The following is a 13,743-nucleotide window of genomic DNA, read 5'->3' as shown; positions in this document are numbered from 1 at the left end:
AGGTCAGAGACCATTGAGCTGGAACCGCTTGAGTTCGAATCCGAGTTCCAGCCACCTGTGATGAAGCCTAAAGTCTCAAATGTAGCGAGTTGGTGGACTCAGCCGAGATCAGCAATTACTGCACAAAAATAAATCCGCATTAAATGTAGTGCTGCACTCAATTTGGGAAATTTCCAGCACTGGGAATTTAAAGTACATGCGACGGATAATACTGTGACGGCGGGTGGGAAAATGCTGCCGACAGCTGCATGGATCAGTGGTCTCACTTGGAGGTATCTCAGAGGGAGCTCTGTGATATCCACTTCTGCAGGACTTTCGATAGCACGAAGGGGGTTGCACGGCTCTGCGAGAGATCAAAATAAGCACTTTGTATTATGCCCCGACTCGGATAACACATCAGTAATAAAACTGGGGGAATAAAAAAAGACATGTCAAAGACCTTGTGATTGCAACCATTTAGTGCCCTCAACGGCACAAGCGTTGGTTCGCATCTCGTGTCCACAGCGTGCGCACCCACAAACAGCGGAAACTCAATCCATCCCGTTTCTCAGCGCGCAAGAAAACACGCGGTTACGCCCCCGAGTGCCTCCACACCACGCCAATCACAGCCGCCGCCTCCGCAGCAGACAAGCGACAACTTGGGTTAACCGCTAAAATCTCGCCGGCGACGATGATACACTTTGCACGTCGGAGCGTGCGCGACGGGTGCCTGTGTGCCCTAGTTTCTTTTAGTCCGTGTTGCCAGAGCAGCATCTGGTACCGCGGTGTGGTTGGCAATGGTGAGCGAGACCAGTCTCTGTACGCAGCCAATTTAAGTGGATTTTGGCTTGCAATGCTCGGCGTTCTTTGGGATGCAATTTAACCGCAATGACACAATTGAAAACGAAATTATTATTGTAAAATAACCATAGCTTTGCCATCATCTCCAGGTGGTTGCCAAACAAGTGAAATGCTCTGCAATCTGGGCCAATGGATTGAAACTGCAAGAGAATGTTCTTCCCAGGCTCGTCACTGCATCGCACGTGTTCAGATGCCCTTCTGCGGCTGTCTGGAACACTTCCGATATGAGGAAGCCACTGGAGTTATGCACTTTTAAATCACCTATAATAAAAGCTCATTTCTTTAGAACTGCTTTTTGTTTATAGCTTGACCTTCCCCCCCCCCGCACCTCTGAGTAGCATGGCTGGCTACGTACGGCGCGAAAGAAGTTCTACACACAAGCTTGTCGCGAACAATGCAACGGGTTTCGTTCTTTGCATTTCACGTTGCCGCGACGTTAGCAAGCCAGCAATCCACGAGCGTGGCCAACTCCAGTGACACTGAGCGAGGGTTATGTTGTGCGTTACGCAAACTCCGTTTTAAGTGACACGCGCCACGGTATCCCAATGTAAACACCGTATTGTTGCACTGGAGGGCACAAGCTGGCTCGTGTTTGCCAAACCGTAGCTCAGTCAAGTCAGCTGACGTGCGACCTGGCAGCAGGGCACGTGTTTACTCTCCACTCTCCAAACACAGGATTTATTGCAGCAAAATAAGAAAATGTTAAATCCAAACGAAGTGAAACTTTATTAAAACCAACATCTCCCGTCCGCAAGTCAACGCCGTCTTTGACAAACCGTCGGCGTTGCGAAGCGCACGCGTTGAACTGCAATTATCTTTCCCGTGGTGCATGCGGAGTGTTAGATTGCAGTTAGATTTAAAGGTTGTTGATGTATTCGTGTGGCGAGTCTCGCTGCGTTAGCGGCACGAACAGGCGGCCGCTTGTTTTAACCGTATGAAAACGTTGCTACTGCCCAGGCTTTCGCGGGGGCCGAGCCGTACGGCTCTTCCGATGTGTTTTTGGCTCGGGCCGCCCGTTTTCAGCTCACGAAGAAAGCTCCCCCCGGCACGCGTGTGGCGAAACGTCGGACCGCGTGCCGGACGCCGCACAGTGCCACCCAAAAACCACATCGGAGATCTGAAGCATATAATGAACACACGAGCAGCAGCAGCAGCTACAGTACACGCTGCGCTATCCGAGCACATTGAACGTGGAAACATCCCCGCGTGGGATGGAGGTTCATTTGAACCCGTTTAACGTCGCAGCAAGTTAACAGCGCCCTGCGGTTCGTTTTACAGACGGTCCTCAGGGCACAAAAGATAATAAGCCGTGGCACTACATCGACTCGAAATTGATTCGCTTTCACATCCAGTTATCGTCGAGATGAACCACAGCTGCGGTGGCGCCGATCCACTGCTCGTTGATATTTCACCGCGGCAAAATTTTGATTTCTGCTTCGTATCAACAATCCACAGCTGAGCGCAAAACACGGAACGTTTTCCTTGGACTCGATTGCAGACGTTTACATTGTGGATATTTTTTGATCGTCACGTCGGTTTTATTCACAGCGAGGCTAAAAGTTAATGTTTGGCTATTTCTGGCTGAAAATCAGTTATGTTACGAGGATTTTGGAAGTAAACAAACGTTAGTTGTTACATTTTAGCATGACCCATCCCCTTTGTATGACACCCGCTGGTTAGGTGACCTATCCCCTCTGTCTCCCATAGGTTTGTTGTTCAATACTGATCACAATCATCCTCTGGAGCCGTGTGCGAGCAGTGGGCACATGCGGCAGGTTTGTGGTCACGTGTGCGCACAGGTCTGGGAACAAAAAGGGAACCAATGTCCTCCTGGAAAGTCATCAATGACGTTACACAATCGCCGCTCCATTTCGTTACGGGCAACGATTCGCAATTCCAATCCATTTATTTACTGCAAATCGACAGAGCCCGCAGAAGATTATGGGATCAACGCTGTCTACTGCTGTGAACATTTTTGAGTGGAATTGCAAAATCACCAGCCCAAGATTATCTTCCCGAATCATCACCATGATCATCAGCCATGGTCAAGACCTCCCCAAGCCACCACCGCCGCTGCAATGTAATAAATACCGGTTTGAATTAGTCCAGCGTCTAAACGCCACGCTTGCGCAAGTTGGCGGTGGGACGTCGTGCTCTTCAAGACACCGTCGCTTCCAAGAGGGATTTTTTTTGAAAGATTTCACCACGACGAACCAGACGGGTCATATTGCAGCATGGCCGTCAGCTTCCCGGTCTCTCCTGTTGAACTTTCAGAAAAACGGAACGTCACGCATCACGGACGCTCGCAAAGGAACCAAAGCTGGGCATCGGCCTCTCTCATCATTTTGTGGAAGGACCGTGGGGAGCCTTGCGACAACGGACATGATTTTTGAAGGTGGGAAACCCCTAGATTCCATGCCCAGCGTGACACAGCTGACGAGGCCGATAATGTCACAGGCCGCGGCCATCACCTCCCGGGGTCCTCTATTTCTCAACTATATTGGTGGTGTCCAATTAAGCCGCGGTTATCGGACCGAAAACCAGCAAAGTAATCGATGACTTTAGATTACTGGATGAGGGCTTGGCTCTTGTGTGGATTGACGTGCCAGGCAAGGGTGTGCGAGCATGACAACTGCACATCACTGCGAGGCTCCTGAAGTTGCAAACATGTATTAGTACCCATTCAAAAAAAAACACCGCTTTGGTCATTACCACCTTCTTGTCACGTAAAAATATATAATCCCAACGGTTGGGGAAATTGCCCTCGATTTCACAGCAGTGGTGAAAGTGAGTTTCCGTCACGGCGAGCACCACTGGCAGCAGGCCCCCCCCCACCCCCCTGATTTATTTAAGTCGTGTTCATATTTAGTTGCTTAGTATTTCTCGGCACTGTTAAACCGTGCACGAGTTCTGTGCCGTGGTCCGTACGGTTGCTATTAAGTCATTGGTATGAAACGAATGGCACCAGGTGAAGCTTCTCAAGACAAAGGTTAATAAAGAAAAATACGAAGCTCTGAAAGCATAAATACTATTTCATTCACTTGAAATAATAGCGCAGGACACCACCGGGATAAATGCAGGACTTTGTGAACTTGAAAAACGTTTTTTTCTTTCTATTAAGGCTTACTTTGTCCCTAGACGCAACACTTTTTTCAAACTTTGATTTCGGAAGGATGGCTGCGATATTCGGGCCGGCGCGTAAACATGTCGCACAGCTCCTGGCAGGAGGTGGAGATTGAGAACACAAAACTGCGGTGGGATTTCGCGGCCACGCTGCCACCCGTAGTGGTCCGCTGGTCGGTTGGTACCGCGTGCCCGCTACTCAGCTCTTCTCTATTCTTCCAGCTCAATTGAGTCCCCCCCAGGAGAAGCTCCCAACGTCGGACGTTGCAACACGCGGCACGAGCCGAGAGGGCACATCGGAGCGATCAACAGAGAGCACTCTGCTGCGATCCAGAGGGCCGGGCGGCATGACAACATTGTGGTTCTGGGGTAATTCTGCATCTTGCGTAAACAAGGTGGCTCTTACACTTCATGTCAGATTGGCATTCCTTGCAAGCTGAAGTGGGATGGGCTAAGAGGATTGGAGCTTCGTTTGCTTCGAAAACAAATTCTTTATTGTTCCAGAACACATGACAGTATTTAAGTACCGAGGTGTGAATTTGGTAAACGATCACAGACATCGCATTGACGCAAGTTACGACCATGTAATCTTCTTATAAACGGAAATGGAATTTGATGATATGAAGCATTTAAAATACTGGGGGGACCTTCACATTTGCAAGCCAGTGCTTTACAGAGGAATAAAACGTCTTACCCCAAAATATCCGGCCCATGCCCAATCCTCCAAACCAAACCCACTACCCGGATTCAACGCAACACTGTCCCAGCGTGGCTCGTGTGGAAATAAACATCGAGGACATCGCCCGACGTAGAGTCGGTGCGTCTCTCTCGCTCGCCTCCAAACAGAAACGTCGGCGGCGCGCGATGCCCACCCAAAGGAGGCAACGTTCTCCGAACTCGCCCAACGCTTTCAACGCGGACAGCTAAAACATCGAACGATCATCGTAACGTCACAAAGGGGCAGCTAACGGAGCGGTTGGGCTGCCGACTTACTGACTCGTTAAGGCATCTCGGGGTGGGGGGGAGGGGGGAGAATAGACGCAAGCACGGAGAAATTACGCCGCACGTGCAGACAAACAAACGTGAGCCGGGCCAGGTTTTCCCCAGACGCCCTCAAACTTATTTTGATTTCTTGCGGCCAATAACGGATAAAACACCCGACTACGGCAGAGCGCTGCCGTCGTCTAGAAGCGTCGCGTTTACCGCCAGGACGTGCGCCCGTCGCGGGCGTTTCTCTTCGGGCGCTGCGGAAAACGTGAGCGAGCTCATCGTGCCGCAGTAGCGGCGGCGGCAGCGGGCACCGCTCCTGAACGTGTCCACCGAGAGAACGTGCGGCGGCGTGTGGCCACACGCACGAGCGAATGAGCGGGAGGGCGAGCGGGAGGGCGAGCGAGCGGGCGGGCAAGCGAACCGCAAGAGCGGTCGCGCGCCCATCTTTCGCCGCCATCGCCGTCGCCGCTCACCACTTCTTCTTGTGCGCGTCCATGGACACGCCGCCGGGCCCCAACGCGACCAGCAGCAGCAGGCCGCCGATGACCGACTGCGTCTGGAAAAAGTCGTACTTCATGTAGTCGTGCATGGCCTTGTTGCTGGACACGGTCCAGAAGGGGTGCATGTAGACGTTCATGGCGAGCAGCCACAGCACCAGCGTGAGCGCCGCCAGCTTGGTCTTGAAGCCCACGGCCACCAGCAGCATGAGGGCCGTGCCCACCAGATCCTGCACGATCTGGGGGGGGGGGGGGGGCGTGGGATCGGTCGACAGGCGGAGGTCAGGGAGGGCGTGCGACGATGCATCGGTTAAAATACATTTTCTCACAACGCACACATCTTCTTGGTTCTTTCGGTAAAGTCACGTAGAATGGAAATAATAAAATAATAAAAATAAAACATAATAAAATAATTCTCACGACGTTTCGGCCACAACGCAAGCAGCCGTCCTCAGGTGAAGAACACGGTGTTCATTCAGACGCTGTCTTTCTGACAGACCTGTTCTTCACCTGAGGATGGCTGCTTGCGTTGTGGCCGAAATGTCGTGATAATTATTTTATTATGTGAAATTTTTATTATTTTATTATTTCCCTTCTACGTGACTTTACCGAAAGAACCAAGAAGATGAATCCCGTCATTTGCGTAAGCAGCCGTGCTGTTCGGCCAATGGCGTAGCCAACGAGTGTGCAGGCGGTGCAACTGCACTGGCGCCCACTGGCCAGAGGGGTCTGGTCGCGGGGCTGTAACGAGCAGGGAAACTGGACAGGGTGGGATGGCCCATTTTAATTCCTTGCACCAGGGCCCATGTCAACCATGCAATGCAACTCAGTGCGGCCTTTACATTTTGCCAAAGAGCAAATGCATTTAAACATGTTAGTGCAAAGTGTGGAAGAATTGATAAAATACCATGAAGAGGGGCTCAATAAGGCTCCCTCTAGTCCAGGCCCTTCCACTAGCAGTGGAGTGAGCAAGCAATTGCAGGGCTGCACCTTCACTTTGTACAAGAAGGGTGGGGTAGTGTGGAAGTGCAGAGGCAGTGCAGTCCGTGTGGTTGGTTATCAATTCAGTAGACCCAAGTTTGATTCTTGGCCACGGTCAAAATAAGTCACCGAACTCCCGCTTGACAATTACACCGCGCCGAACAACCAAGAGCTCTCACATCTACGTGCTCGCAGCTTGGCGCAGCCGGAAGAACCCTTGGGACACAAACAGGGAACGCGAGGGAATGGACGTACGGAGAAGAAGCTGGCCTCGAAGTTGAGCAGGGTCATGAACATGAGTGTGAGCAGCACGCGACCTCCCAGCTGCATGTATTGCTTGGGTGAGTTCTCGCCCATGGTGGGCACCCCCGCGAACATGCTGCGTCCGTCCGAGCGGTTCTCCGCCAGCAGCAGCAGCAGCCCCCCGCCCAGCGCCAGGTTCCTGGTCACACGGCGGCAAAGGCGAGAGAGAGAGGAGTCTCTTTGGTACGGCATTCGAAAAAGCAACGGATAGGGTGCAAAACTGTGCGTGTGGCGAGCCTAACAGAGAGAGGGAGGGTCCCCGTTGCCTTTCAACATAGGGCAGTCCGGCATTGGTTAAAGCGAACCGGACTATGCCGACGAAACACTGAATGTGGAAACCGGAGTTTTTGCTTGCGTAGAACCAATGCTGCTGAAAAGATGTTTGGCAAAGGGGTTGTGATAAAAACAAGAAAAATGCACGTACAGAAATAAATATGGGAACGTGGCGTTAGATTTTTAAGGGCAGCGCGAGGACATGCCGAGGTTAGGTGGGGGACACGGGACCACACTCAAGAAAAATAAATAAAGGCGCCAGGAACGAAGATGCGAAAGAGGAGGCAGAGGATTGGAGTCCTGAAGGGGAAATATTTGGCGGGAACTTCTAAAATATTTCAGCAAGTTCAGGGAGAGAGGTATAGAAGGGGGTGTGCGTGGTGGTGTACGTGGTGGGGTGAATAAATGCTTGTCCAGAGCACTTCCGTCGTGTGACACTCAACAAGCGTTGACATCGCGTACCTCATCAGGAAATGTGCGTCCCACAGTATGTTGTAGGCGAGCGTCTGCAGGGCGATGATCACAAAGAGTCCGTAGCAGGCGTACGACACGAAGTTTCTGCTGAGCACGAGCACGCAGCCACCTTTAAAAAGAAACACGGCATCGGTGGTGTCAGGTCACACCGCCTCCGCCACGGCGCTTGCGACTAATCCCCAACGCCGCGAACCCGCCGGCCCCATTCTCTTATGTAAGCGCGAGCAATATTTAGCAGAGGACGCGCTATTTACGTTTCACACGGAAGGCTCGTCCCTGGTTGAGAGCTGAAGCACCTATCACTGAAACAAACGTCCGGTTTAGCTGAGAATTCTGGCGAGTGATGACACGGGGCAAGCAGCCTATCACGCTCAAAGCTAGCGCACAAACTCGTCAGATGTTGGAACGTAAGCGAGGTTGAACCAGAACCGCGCTTGGATGTGCGATTTACTGGACATCTGTGAAAAAGAGCCGTTTAGCTCATCGGATTCCTCCAGTATAAATAAAGGTTCTGACCATGACGCAAACAGGTTCTGTAAGTTGCAGGACTACGTGGTAGACGTCAGAGTAAAGTGCCGCAAAAACCTATTCGTACGCTCCCACGTCTACGCTCACCATATTAACAAACCCACACAGACCAGTGGTGGTGACATTCCCCTGCACGGAGAAGAAACCGAAATTAGTCCCTGGAATTCATTTCAACTTTTTCTCCCCTCCCCCCCTTTAACTCAGTTCCTATCGTCCCGTCTCTCCCCGCCACCAACCATCACCATCACCACCACCACCACCACAGACGGCACTGCAGCCACCACCGCAGCCGCTACCGCATCATCGCCGTCGTCAGCAGGGCGCCGCCCGGTCCGCTTACTGAGCTGCCCGACGAGGTTGATGAAGACGAAGAGCGAGGCGAGCACGAAGCCGGCGCCCCACATGCGGTCGATGTAGTCCCTCTGCAGGCTCCACTGGAACCACATGCGCACGCCATCCTCCAGGAAGGTGCTCACCAGGCAGAGCCGTGCCAGGTGCGGGAGGTAGTGCTTCGTTACCCTCAGGAACTGCGCGCGTGGCAGGAGAGAGACGAGGTGGTGCCCTCCTCCTTCAAACCATTTCTCTCCGCGCGTCACCGCGAGATTTTTTTGCTTTGATATTAAAGGACGCCGGCCAACGTCGGGGTGGGTGAGTGGGTGGGGGGAAGCTCAAGAGACGCATTCATCTCACACCGTGGGAGTGAGAATTATTGTGCCATGTATGTGGTGTATTACCTGGCATGAGCTAACCGCCCGGAATGCGCCCCGCTTTCTTTAAGATCTCGGAAGCCGGGCGGATTTGAGCGCGCTTATTCGCTTGGATGGGCGACCACCATGCGCGGCAGGTGTTATAGGCTGCTACGGGGCTACGTGCAGAGCACAGCAGCAAAATCCATTATTGTACCGTACTTCCACCTTCCCACATCTGAGCTCTCCAACTTCACCGACCCTCACCGACTAGCGTGGTTAAGTACGATTAAACAGCCCCTACAAACCCGCGTGATTTTGGGGAGGCTGCGAGGTTGCCAGGATATTGCAGTGTAGCAAATGGAGACGACAAAAATGGATGGTGATGCCATCTCCATGGACGTTTGAGTATTATCCTCTCATATGCAGGAGTTTGCTCCAGGTACAGTACTGCACAGTTTCCTTGCCCATGTAAAACCATTCTCAAATGGAATTGGCTGAACACCGAAATGCAAGACCCTCCTGTAAAAGGATCTTCAGGTAACGTTTTTCTGGATATATGGTTGAGATATTTGCCAAAGATCCCACTTAAATGTAGTCATGGACCGCCTGCACGTACACAAGGACTATGACGGCGAATCAGAAAGCAATTTTAAATCGTAATTTAAAAACAACATTCGTGAACGCTATGCTTATACAGCTGTAGATTACATGTCATCCTCAGGAGTTTTCGTATTAATGTTCCCTGTGTGCATGCAATATGGCTTAAAGCACACAGCACACTCAACAAAAAGGGCAGTGTGATGAACTATTGATGCATAAGTAAATAGCAGTCCGGCCACCAGATGGGTTATCTGATATTCTGGTCCATAGCAACAACACTGGCCAGACAGGTGAAAGTTCTGTTTGCAAAGTGCCAGGCAATTGGTCTTCAGCAAGTACACCCATGGCGCAGACGATGCCTCACGTTGTTACACATCAACATGCCATTATCTCTGGATTATGCACCAGATTTGCAGACTGCAAATGTACAAGCACATTTACAACCATTCTTTCTATCCACTGCTGGACGAGGAGCTCCCCAAGCCGTGTGGGGATTCGACCACGCTTCACCACGCTGGCCTGTGCCGGTTGAAGGAATGGCGAGCACAGAAATGCAGCAGAGCCATGGATTTTGCTGCACCGATAGTCCTCTGCTGCCCACCACATAGCCCCACAAGCTCTGTGGCAACCTGGTTTGTGCACGGTGCACACCCATCCAAGCACTGCTCATACTCAACACCTGCTTAGCTCTTCCAAGGTCTGATGAGGTTGGTCGCATTCCAGGTGATTTGGCCTTAGGCTTTACTGCTAACAGTCGCAGTTAACTGTATTTATTTTCGATTTAAAGCTTTAGTGACTGCAGGAATTCATCTTCTTGGTTCTTTTGGTAAAGTCACGTATAAGGGAAATAATAACAGCGTCTTTCCGACAGACCTTCTACGTGACTTTACCGAAAGAACCAAGAAGATGTTTTTATTTTACCATCATAACTGAGAATCACCAGCCATTACAAGTGCCAAAAGGATAGCGATGTGCTTCTTATAAATATCCGCACACATATAATCTACAGTCCTATATTCCAATAAGTGATTTTAAATACAATTATATTTTATGTTCTGAGATGTAAGGAGAAATGACTCATCCAGCCTTAGGTCTTTCTCTACGGATAAAAATGACCATACGACTGATTAATAAGAATGAAACCACTACAAGAAACGACGCTGTATGTGGAAAGCGTTTTAACACGTGTGCAAATGCCACGCACCCAGCCATATGGTAACAGGAAAGGCAAACTCCCATGCCCCCATGAGTGTTCACTTCATTCACTCAATGAGTAATTCATTCCCGTTTCGACTTTTAGTTAAGCCAATTATTTTTTATTTTTAAACCAAAATGTATCCCGATTGAGCCATTGCAATGGTGCCATTATTTTGTCTCACACAGCATTGCATCCTTTACCGTAAGATTTCGGCCCGCAGAAGCGAGTGACCTCTGGTCCCCACACATCAAAGGGAAGCATTCTCCCCCAACCATAACCCTTGGAGAGTAATGTTCATCGCATGTACAAACCCATATATTATTTCCAGACGTGGAATTTATTAGGAGTGCAGACCCAAACTTAATTGCGATGACATACATGTCAACCACTTATCAGTGCCCTACTTTACTACACACCAATTCGGACTTTATTGGTCACCCCGTGTCCTTACAAATCTCAACGTTCAACCTATAAAGTCCCATCACACGGGAGATACACAAACAGACGCATTTTTAAAAACTCACTTCCCCTGTACAAGAATACGGGTAAACCATACGGGTTGACATGCATGCGATGGTCGTGTTTTGTGCGCAGTCATTAGTGACCGGGCCTGAGGACACATTCTCTCTCACACACTTCTCGAGAAGATCGTTTCATCCGAGGCGACTCAAACCCCGGATTCGAACCGGGGTTAGGGAACTTAAGGGGTTCTCTGGCCCAGCGCTCCCATCTCCTGAGACACGCGCACACCTCAAGACGAGATAGAGGAATGGCCTTAACATTTCCTCTCGCCCCACATCGGTTGGCACCGTTTTACATTCAAGGAGAATGAATGCACGTCGCTGGGTGGGAGATTATCTGGTTTTAAAGTCAGCGTTTACAGGCCCGAGCCGGTGGGTGGTAATTCCACATGCCTATGGCGGGTCTTATCTATAGGTCAACCAACTGTTGACTTTCCAACACAAGTTGTTGTTCTTTTAGAAGTTGAGAAGACTGAGCTGAACGCGCATTGAGTTTAAAACGTCTCCAGATGGAACGGCGTCAATTAATCACTGAACGGGCCCCAATTTCGTCAGATTTCAACAGCTAAGCAGAGGCTGAGTTGCACTTGGGAGGGAGATCGTCGCCTAATGGAGCGCGGGTGTTGGTTGGAGGCTTGACGTCAGTACGGCGATGGATTCGTGAATCCATCTGTGCAGCGCTGCGTGCGTTTGTGCCCTCATGCAAATGAATGAGTAGTGGGCAGCAGAGGGCAGTGCAGCGTAATCAACTGTTGCGCCGTTACGGGACTCTACCTGAATGCTCCCCCCGCCTTCACCAACACCACACGGACCAGCGTGGTGAAGTATGGTCAAACGAGCCCTCGATGCGGCCGTGGGGAGGACGCTATCGACCCAGATAGACAATGGCCGACGACTGTTGAAACCCCAACGTTGACTCCGTGAAGCAAAGATGCGAACCGGGGAGCCCAAATCTGCGAGTGTAGAAGCAGGCACGAGGAGGTTGATGGGGATGCTGATGAACTCCTTTTACCTGGTCAGCCACGTCCTCAGCGCGGGACATCACGTCCGCGTTGCCCTGCATCTCTGCACTCGTCTCGAGCAGCAGCAGCAGCGGCGAAGACGACGACTACGACGGCGACGCACGCTCGAGGAGTCTCTCTCAGCACCGCTCCCGGGACCCCTTTCCTCGACTTCACAAGCAGCCTCGGGGGGGGAGGGAGGGAGGGAGGGCAGCAAGCGGCAACGCTTCGCCTAAGGAGAGAGGTAATGTAACAGGCGCTGTCCGAAACAACGAAGCCGCGTCCGCCATCTTACGTGAGGCAAGCGTCCCCATACTGAACCATAGCAAGGGGGCGTGGCTCGATGACGTCACCGCGCGTCGCCCCGTGGGGTTGGTGGTAGAAGTTGGTCTACCCGGATCAAGATGGCCGCCGTGTTGTTCCCGTCTCAATTTGTACGGCGGTCTTCGCGGCCATTGTGAGTGAGCGGGTGGGGGGGGTGGGGGAGGGGTGGGGGAGGGGCACGTGGACGAGGGAATCGGGAGGCGCCACGTCGGGTGTCGTGATGACGTCATCGCGCCGACTCAGTTTTGAATGACATCATTTTCAAATAGGGTTTTGCGGGCAAGCCCGGTGGTATGACGTCACAAATGGTATAATATGGTGACGTCACGGTAAGTGTCAGCGACAATGACGTCGCTGAGTCAAAAAAATAACATGACGATTGCCGCGTCGGCAGTGTTGCGCAACCACGGACAGCAACGCACTCGATACTATGAAGGGCCATTGCCCGGAACGTCACGTATCTTACATGTATACATTACACGTGTGGAGGTTGAAGGCAGCGCAATTGATGTATGTTGTTGAGTTTATCGATACATTGTTATGGGGAGCGGTGGCGATTCCCGCTCACGGCCAACACCGGTGGCGATTATCTGAACCGGTCATCGGCTTCCCCTAGGTCGACTCAGCCTCAAATGAGTAGTATTGGGGAGACAAAGGGGCTGGGTGGGGAGGGTGCGGCTGGGTGGGGCTGGGTGGGGAGGGGCTGGTCACCCCGTGGTGCCCTTATAAAACTCAACGTTTAACCTACTCACGCCGGCTTGTGCCCGCCCTCACAGTCGGACATATTTGCGGAATACACCACGCCGCCGTTGACCCTGGCCATTGACCGAGCAACCCAAAGTTCCTACCAGCTCCCTCCGCAGGACAATGTGTTCATCGATCACGACGTTTCGATCGCAACACAAGCAACCGTCATTAGGTGCGAAACAAACACAAGAAGGAAGGACTGCTGACTAATATTAAAGGCCTCACGGGGAATTTCTCTGTCACTGTGATGCTGCTAAGCCCCCTTCACTGCCATCTGCTGGGTTACTGTGGACTCCCAATTATTTTGCGTGACAAAATAATTGGGGGCTGATTTCGATTTAAAGCTTTCGTGACTACAGGGATTCATCTTCTTGGTTATTTCGGTAAAGTCACGTAGAATTGAAATAATAAAATAATAAAAATAAAACAATAAAATAAAATAATAATATAATAATATTATTAAATAAAAAATATGTTATTATTTCAATTCTACGTGACTTTACCGAAAGAACCAAGAAGATGAATTGGGGGCTGGTTACGCGCATCGCACCGTGGACATAATCATTCATTACGGGTGTTTTATTCGAATTATAATTAATTAGTTAATCCGATTTTTTTTAAAGTTGTTAAGCCAGTTGCCCAGGATTGGGCAAC

At 51.0% G+C, this 13,743-nt stretch overlaps 1 protein-coding gene across 1 annotated transcript; it reads right to left on the bottom strand.

Annotated features, from left to right (window-relative positions):
• Positions 1-1,542: 1,542 nt before the first annotated feature.
• SURF4 (surfeit 4) lies at positions 1,543-12,252 on the bottom strand. Its single transcript, XM_078877933.1, has 5 exons — positions 12,030-12,252; positions 8,350-8,536; positions 7,470-7,590; positions 6,687-6,873; positions 1,543-5,689 (listed from the first exon to the last, which is right to left on the bottom strand). Exons 1-5 carry the CDS (start codon positions 12,078-12,080, stop codon positions 5,423-5,425), a joined length of 813 nt encoding a protein of 270 aa, XP_078734059.1. The 5' UTR covers positions 12,081-12,252; the 3' UTR covers positions 1,543-5,422.
• Between the last annotated feature and the right edge of the window lie 1,491 nt (positions 12,253-13,743).

This window comes from Lampetra fluviatilis, chromosome 49 (genome assembly GCF_964198595.1).
Source record: "Lampetra fluviatilis chromosome 49, kcLamFluv1.1, whole genome shotgun sequence".
Classification (NCBI taxonomy): Eukaryota; Metazoa; Chordata; class Hyperoartia; order Petromyzontiformes; family Petromyzontidae; genus Lampetra; species Lampetra fluviatilis.
The sequence above is the reverse complement of the archived record's forward strand: the minus strand, read 5'-3'. Positions and strand labels throughout refer to the sequence as shown.